Source organism: Fragaria vesca, linkage group LG2, assembly GCF_000184155.1.
Source record: "Fragaria vesca subsp. vesca linkage group LG2, FraVesHawaii_1.0, whole genome shotgun sequence".
Taxonomy (NCBI): Eukaryota; Viridiplantae; Streptophyta; class Magnoliopsida; order Rosales; family Rosaceae; genus Fragaria; species Fragaria vesca.
In genome coordinates this window covers 13,319,673-13,328,521 of record NC_020492.1, presented here as the reverse complement: position 1 = coordinate 13,328,521, position 8,849 = coordinate 13,319,673, and the positions used below count along the sequence as shown (strand labels likewise).

Genomic DNA, 8,849 nt, shown 5'->3' with positions numbered 1-8,849 from the left:
TTTTTTTTTTAACTTTTTTGTTATAAATTCTTTTCTTTTTTTATTGAAGAGAATTCAGGTATTTAAAAATAGCATACGAAAAAAATAATTTAATATATATATATATATATATATACACACACTTTAATTCAATCTTTAAAATGACCTTGAAGATTATTTGTAAAAAAATATAAGTCTAGTCAAGGATAACATAACTCTGTAACTACTTGGTGTGGTAAGCTGGTTGGTTGAAAGACTTGTCATGCAACCCTAATTAAGTCTAGTATTTGACTCTAATCAACTCTCACCAGTCCTGGTCGACCATATCATATTTGAGAGCCATTTGGGTTCGCATCTGCGTATACGGCGTGGAATAAATCTTGGTCTGGTTGAATACCTTCATTGACCTTGCTGTGAATAGTAACTAGGTGTATGGATACGTTACTCACTCGCTAATGTAATTAATTAAGATGCATGATTAAACTTACTTGTTATCTACCTCGACAAAATTAAAGATCGAAGATAGTGTAATTAATTAAATAATATTTTTCCCATTTGTGATAATGTACTTACGTCCACCTCTAACATACAATTACTTAATTAATTTGTATGGAATAATAATTAATGTGTGAAAAACATGTAGTCATCAAATCGAAGGATAAACGAGATGATTTTTATCTTTAAGAAAATTTAGTTATATAGCTTGCATTCCACTTTAATCTTATAAGACGTTTTCCTAGTTCAAGGCTAGGTGCTGATCGAAAAGATGTAGTACATATATAGTACTTTGTACTTCAGAGATAGAAAGTGCATGTGTACTATAATACAATGATATAATGCATGCTCTATAAATTCAATAGGCACTCTTCATCACTTTGCCACAATTGCAAGTTCGATCTCAAGCTTCTCATACTCAGTCGATCAAATCAGACAATTAAGCTTCGATCCAGTCCAGATAACTTTTGTTCATGCCCTTCGAGAAATCAAAGGTAATGTCAGAGTTTATATTTTACACTCTAAAGTATAAATCTTGTATCAATTTTTCTTTTATTTTATTGCATAAACAACTCAAATGATGTAACTAATCTATCTTGAGCCAAATACACAATCATTACCGACAATGAGCATTACGCTTTTAAAATGATCGGTATTGGGTTTGTTTTAAAATTCTTTTGATTTATGTTTTTTGTCATCATTTAACAAATTTTTTTTTCTTTCAAAAACATAAATCAAAAGGAATTGAAAACAAATCCAGTATCAATCATTTTAAAAACGTAATGCTCATCGTCGGTGATGATTATTCTAATATATTAGTCTACCTATTAGTTAATTCTAATTGTTTCCAGTGCATGCCATATGCATACCTGTAATATTCCTGGTTTTGTAATATTGTGACTCGGTAGCTTGCCTCCGTGTAAAACTATATGCTCTTCTTGAGTGACAAGGTATACAAATTGAGAGATACATACAGGCATATAGCTAGTGCGTTTTGTGACTTGTTCGTTTTATATAGATGCATCCAGGCAAAAAGACATGGATCATGATCAACGTGCTTCAACAAACAGCTTTTACTCCTCATTTTACATGATTGATGAGCTGCTTCTGGTACGTATTGTCGTTTGTCATGGAATTAACTTCTGTGGAGGCACTTGACTGGTAAGTTTCCGTCACACAATAAGAGCTAGCACTGCTTAATTCCCGATCGATCCTAAATTACCATATGCAACGTCTATTCATGAATTATTCGAAAGCTTTCTGTAGTTTGTATTGGAGTGTAAAACCAAACTACATTCGACAGCTTTGGAATGTTGAGCAACAAGTACGTGGATCTATGAGTAGCTAGCATAGCAACACCACCTCATGGAAAAGCTGTGATACATCAAACCATTAATTGACTATTAGTGGAAATAAAATCATTGGACTTTAGGGTTAATTAGGGTTCGAGTTAGATCAATGTCGTGAGTGATCAATTCAATGACTCCACAAATGAGCTGCAAGTATAGTGAGGCAGATCATGATGGGAAAGCTCAGACCACTCGAGTTTGGGTGCATGGACCATTGGACCCATTGACACATGCCGTTAAGAGTAGCGCACATGCCACTTAAGTTCGAAATAATATCCAAGGTTGAAGCGAAAGAGCTCCATGTTAAAAATGTAGTTGTTGAGGGTGACGTGACTCCTCTCTCGTCTTAATTGTGCCGACAAAAAGTTTTAGTGCCATTGGAAGCTCCTTTAAATTTTCCAGGATGGATATTAGAATAATTGCCAACTTGTTTTGATTACATCACTTTTCATCACGTGTTTCGCTAAGCAAACTTGGTTGTTATTGCCTTCGCCAATCTGAGAAACAAGTTCTCTAAGAGCAAGTCTACCGGTGGGAAAAAAATTCAACCCAGGTTAAATCCACATAGATAAAGTAACCCAGCCTAAATTTTTTTGCTTCCACCCATATATGAGATATCTCCCCAATTCAACCTAGGTTGCTTAGAAAATGAGCAAACTGACCTAGGCTAGAGGAGTAATCCAGCCCGGGTGAGTTCTGTCCACCTCAGCTTTCTGACACAGCCTCTCTTTCTTCGACACCGGACGAGGCCTGGTACACTCGCTGCCGGGGTGGCGCAAGGCAGTGGCACTGTTGCTGTGCGTGCGGAGCGACTGGGCGTGAGGAGGAGGCTGTGCGTGTGGAGGAGGCCTGGTGCGTGCGGAGGAGGCTGGGCGTGCGGAGCGGCTGGGCGTGCGATGAGGCTGGAGTTGTGCTGCTCGCCGTCGGAAGGTGGGTGCTCGCCGTCGGCAAGCTAGAGCGGCAGAGCAGAATTCATTGGGTGCCCAGAGCAGAAACCATTGGGTGCCCAGAGCAGAATTTTAGGGTTTTTTCTTTTTTGATTTATAAATTTATAGGAAAAATCAGTAAAAATAAATAAATGTCATGAAATAAATATTTTTTAAGCTTGACTTGTTACTTAAATGTCATGAAATAAAAACATTAATTTTAATATGTCATATAAATTATATTTATTTATACATAAATTACTATTTATTTATACATAAAACGATTAATTGTATTTAAAAATGTATTTTAAAATTCAATAAACAGTCACTGCCACTTGGCAGCAATTTCACATTTTAAACGGGTGGAAACTGCTGCCCAGTCACAGTGACCCAGATTGACCCAGGTCACTTAAGTGACTCAGGTCATTGTATTTATTCTAACCCAACGGGTGAACTTGCTCTAATCATTGTTGTTGTTAGTTAAACTTTGAATTTTAACATCTTTGAAGCAGGTTGTTCAAGAGGTTTGTTTTTGTAATTTATTAACCGTTTAATATATCAAAAAATATATCCAAGGTTTAAAGAGAACACGTATAAGAGATAACTATACATAAATTGTACATATACGGTGAGCTAAATTTTTGTGTGCACACACCATATTTAGTAATATTCAAGATGGAAATTAAACAAAAAAGTTACATACAGTTATCGGTTAATTAGTTGTTAGTGATTATCATGGCAATTTGTAAACCGAATAAAATAGCTTGTAGAGCACTCTTTGCTAGTTAGTCTTTGATAAAATCAATTATTTTCTTACGGTGTTCTCTTGATGTATATTGTATTATGGATTTAGGCACCATGTCCCCATTTATTCTGTAGTGTATATTAATTCAAACTCAGGGACACCCGCACCAACACTTATTGTTATATTACTTTTTTATTTTTTTATTTTTTTAAGTAAAAAGAAAAGCAGAAAATTAATAATTTTATTAACCATTGTACATCGAAAAGAAAAAAATATTGACAATTACCATAGTGACTAAAAAATCACATTACATAATCAATTATTGGTCGCATAAAGAGAGGAAAATACGACACACAAATAAAAAGAACAAAAAATTTACTGTTCGAAAGACTAAACTAAGCGCAAATTGGCAAGTTAGGAGGAGGTCGGCGAATACTGGTTTTCTTCTTGGATCCGTTCTTCACAATGAGTACTGCGTCCATTCCCCAACTAGCATGACGTTCCAAATGACAATGCATAAACCATACTCCTGAAATATAAAACAATTTTATTTGTCATTGACAAATTACATGTCCTATTCTTTGTGGAAATTAAAATTCGGTCTTCAAAATCAATATATGCAATAAGAGATGGGGGATTATGAACCTGGATTATCGGCAACAAATCGAATGGCAGTCCATCCATTTCTAGGAACTCCAACGGTGTTGACCGCTGGCGGATCGATCAAGTTGTAAGTGGCCGGAGAAGTGGTCTGATTCCAGTTACCATAAGCTGATCCGACAACATAGAAGCTGTAACCATGCAGATGCATTGGATGGTTTTCTGGATTTCCAACATTAGTCCCCTGGAACACAATTTCAACTGATGCCCCGTACTCGATCAATTTCACCTTTGTTCCCACTTGTGGTAACAAATAAGTATCCGAATCAACTCCTGAGAAATTAAAGTAAAGTGGCGGTTGATCCGGGAAATCACTGTCGAAGACATTAGGTAAACTCCTGCATAATATTGTTAATTCAAAGCCAATTAATAAATTGATGTCTCAGTATGTACGTTCAAGTAACCATGCATGTAATATTTGTTACCTGTAGTATGCTTGGAGTATATCAGTCGTTGGAGTATCAAAACTGATATTGTTCAAGCTAGCAGAAAGCCTATTACCATTAGGTCCACCACATAAGCCAGCGCCAAGTTCACAAGGCAGCTGATTCACGGAAACTGTGATGAGGATTTGTTTCGTAACATTTTTCGGCACGCTAATCGGATGGTCCTTGCTTGCCAAGGCCTTTATCTTGCTTGTGAAGTTATCTGCAGAGATGTTGTCCGTTTCAATCGGAAGTGTTGGCATGGAAATATTAGCCGGGGCAGCAATTACGTTTGTGTATTGGAGAATGGCCGTGGTTGTAGTTTCGTCATGTGGAGCTCCTGATTCGAAATATGGACTAGCAGCCATGTAGTAGTAGCTGGGAGGCTGGTTTGCTGTTAGTAAAATATCCATGGTTTGGCCGGGAGTTATCATTATGTAGCTGGTCAGTATGGGCTTGATGTATGATCCATCTTGAGCCACTACAGTGAAGTTGTGTCCGGCAATTGCGAAAAACATCTCTTCGTTCATGACGGCACTGACTAGACGAAACAGATAGGTCTTTCCGAACACAACCGGCAGACGGGATATAGTTTCTACAACATAATTGAACAAAATTAAGTAAATTTCCACTGTACATACGTTGTTGATTTTCTGTTGGTAATGCAATATTTACACAAAAAGCTTATTGACTTGTGCTAGCTAGTATATATTGAGTCTATTTTAAATAAACAGAAATTGAATGTTCGGTGCGAGATAAAAACTGAAATTCCTGAAGAAGTGCTCGATAGCATCACAAAGGAATTACTATGTATAATGCTTTTATATATGCATATATGTACCGGAGCAGTTATATAAAGCTCCTGGCCAGCCATTAATGGTGAAAGCATCGGACGGATCTACGTCTCCTCCGATTGCCGTGGCGTTGTCGATTAGTTCCTTCACATCACGATTGAACCACGAAGCTGCAAGTATGATACAAAGCAGTCACACACTGATCGAAATTAAGATGAGAACATAACAATGTACGTATAGCTAGAGGATTAGACAAGGTAAAAACAAGTTTACCGAGCACGACGGTTTTCTCAGCATAAGGTTCGGGAAAGGGATAAGATTTCCCTCTTTCAGGTAAAATAACAATAGGGCCATGAACGGTAGCACGCGACCAATCACTATGTGCATGCCACCATAGAGTTCCTTCTTCATCAGAAAATATGACTTCGTAGGTAAAGTTTTTCCCCGGCTGAATTGGACATTGCGTGATGTTTTCTGGACCATCTGACCATGGGTTTTGTGGTTGTTTCACTCCATGCCTATAAATCGAGACAAAAACAAAAAAACCATTTCAGTTTTCGATTACATTTAGCATATTAGATTACCGGGCATAAACTATTTTGCAACATGGAACATATGGTTATTTTAATATAAGTAAATGTAAATTAATGCATGTTAGACACATTTGGATTTGATACCCTAGATGAATGTTTATGCATTTCTAGTGTACTCCACCAGGGAATAATTGCCTGCGTTGCATACGCAATTTACCAAAAAAAAAAATTTAGTCCTCCCTCATGCCCCAGAATTGTTCAAACTCGACCCTCGTTCCATTCCATGAGAGTGAGAGAGAGAGAGAGAGAGATACCAGTGAATGGTGACACCATATTTGCCGTTGTTGTGGACATTAACAAAAGCTCTGTCTCCCTTGCGAACAGTAATGGTTGGACCTGGGAACTGCTCGTTTACAGTCAGCATTGGCTTTGTGGTGCAAAGTCTCGTGAAATTGGTCTCCTTCAGCTGCAGTTAACCACCAGAAGATGCAAATATCGCTCAACATAAAGAAACCTACCAAAAATAAAACCAGCAGAAATTTTACTGCTCATTATCGATCTGATCGAGTACTTACAATAAAGCTATAGTGATGAACGTTGTAAGCCATGGACAGGAGTAACCCATCCAGGAGAAAGACCCCTAAGAGCCCTAGCATGGAACCCATTTTGCTCAATCCCATATTGATAAACCAACCTAGCTCAGCTCAGCTTTATAACTTTGAGCTTTGCGTTCAAGAGGTACGTATATTTATGGTCGAGCTTTCAGACACAAACCTTGTCTGGCAAATTAAACATAAAAAATTCATTCGAAATATATGACTTTACTCAGTTAACACCTTCTATTCCAGTAAACCAGCTTTTCAAATTTTCAATCAACAGTCTACGGGGGAGTGACTTTTGTTAATTACCCAGGTTCATGAAATAAAAGTAAATTAACTCTGTTCTTCATTTTCATATATGGATGTGCATGCAGCTTCTATATATGCTAATTAATTTATGTATGTAATGTAATCATCTATCTCCTTTCTTGAATTACTATCAAGTTTTTTGAATCGGGCAAAATTTACAAATGTGAAGCCAATTGCCATGGTTCCACATGCAAACGGAAGAACCATAAAATTTTATATATGTGTGGCATGACCATAAAAGTTTGATTTTCATATAAATCATATTGTTTCTACTTTTTATTATATTTCATTTTGGGCGATCGAGTGATCGATCGAGCTGGTTTTCTAAGCGTAGGTAACTTTTGTTATGGCCTATTACTTATTTAAAGTCACGGCTAACATATATAGGATTCATTGATTTAAAACTTAAAAGTATTAACCTTCTCACCCTACCCAGAACCAATTAAAGAACTGGAATGTATCAACTGTTAATCCAGAAAGTGAAAATAGAGGCATGTTGATGTTGGTAACAAAGTAATTAGTTTCCGACGTTCTATACTTCGTTTTCCATCTTTTGTTTTTTTTTATTAGATTTTTTTTTTTGTTCAGGTAAATTACAACTGCTTGATTAGAATTTATTTAGTTTCATTTCAGGAACTCACAACCTCTCATTTACTAAAAGGAATACTATGTTACTAGACCAAATAGTACTTCATAATGAAAATTATAGTGCTGTAAAATATAGTTTTTCTGTCAAAATACTTATTTGTAAGTCGTAAATCGAGTCGTCCAAAAAGAAAATATACATAAAGAGTGCACCGATATTTACAGACAATTTCTATATATATGCTTAAGAACTCGACTATCAGTATCTAATTTGTTTGTTATGCGCCTTAGCTTTTTAAACACTTGCCGGCATGCTATCTCGAGCTCCTTGGAAGCTTCTGGATTATATAATTCATTACCGTGTGCCGACACCTAAATCATTAATTTTCTTTTCTATTTTTCCCAGAAATTAGTTTTCAGTTCTTCAGAAGATGTTTAGGACATTTCTGATGCTTATATATTCTTTTCATTCTGAGAGTATATTGTAATAGCTGTATGGAGGAGCTTTCGGCCTCAAAGTCCGCCCATTATCAAAATTCTAGGGTTTGGTTAATTTAACTAGCACCATATATGTTTTGTTGAGTGTGCTTTTAGACCTTTCGGCTTTTTTATAGACCATGTTGAGTGTACATTTAGACATTTCGACTTTGCTTTTATATATAACGTTTAGAATAAAATATTACCATCTTTTGGGAAAGATTGTTATTACAATCCCTTAAAACATGTAGCCGTACAATGTTAGAATCTAAACTATAACTTCAACAATATCATTTGTGGTAACTAAAAAACTATGTCACGGCTCACCAACGATATATTACAAATTTATAATGCTTTCAAATCAACTTTTAATCATGTAATTTAATGTTTAACGTACATAAAATAAGTCATCCAAATAACATGCATTACTTTAAACAGCATTATTAATCATCATTTTTGTATTACAATAATTGTGTTGGGGTTGGCAGAGTTCCATTTCTGAAAGCAAGACGAGGTTAGCTATCTTGACAAATTCCTCCACGTACCGATGAGTTTGCCATTTTCGATCGCTTGGAAGGATACCTTGATTGAAAATAGCCAATATATAAATCAAATGTGCCGTGTTCGCAAGCTAAAGCTAATGAGATATACACCATCGATCTCTCTCTTTCAAAAGAAAAAAAAAAGGAATATATCAAGATGAGATCGATCGAGGTTGTGCCGACCACATGATACTAATCTTAAACTCAAATTAATTGCCTCGACCACATGTTTAACTAACAAAATCTCATATTATCGAAATAATATTATGTTATATCTGCTGATAAATAACGGACGTGACGTAGTAGTAATATTTTGTTGCTTGACAGCCAAGCGAAACATTTGTTGCTATGTTTTGTTTCCAAATGTACACTCTTCATGCTTCATTACCAATTAAGCCAAACAATATATATATATATATATATATATAGTA

The 8,849-nt window shown here is 35.9% G+C and overlaps 1 protein-coding gene and 1 non-coding gene across 2 annotated transcripts; one reads left to right on the top strand and one right to left on the bottom strand.

The window, feature by feature from the left end:
- The first annotated feature begins 871 nt into the window (after positions 1-871).
- Positions 872-2,196, top strand: LOC101299628. The gene is made up of 2 exons (XR_183964.1): positions 872-968; positions 1,493-2,196. It is a non-coding gene; the product is annotated as an uncharacterized LOC101299628 (transcript).
- Positions 2,197-3,717: 1,521 nt separating this feature from the next.
- On the bottom strand, positions 3,718-6,586 carry LOC101299341 (putative laccase-9-like). The gene is made up of 7 exons (XM_004290403.1): positions 6,482-6,586; positions 6,221-6,372; positions 5,647-5,891; positions 5,421-5,543; positions 4,580-5,174; positions 4,140-4,492; positions 3,718-4,023 (listed from the first exon to the last, which is right to left on the bottom strand). The coding sequence occupies exons 1-7, from the start codon at positions 6,584-6,586 to the stop codon at positions 3,890-3,892; spliced, it is 1,707 nt and encodes a 568-aa protein (XP_004290451.1). The 3' UTR covers positions 3,718-3,889.
- Positions 6,587-8,849: the final 2,263 nt, after the last annotated feature.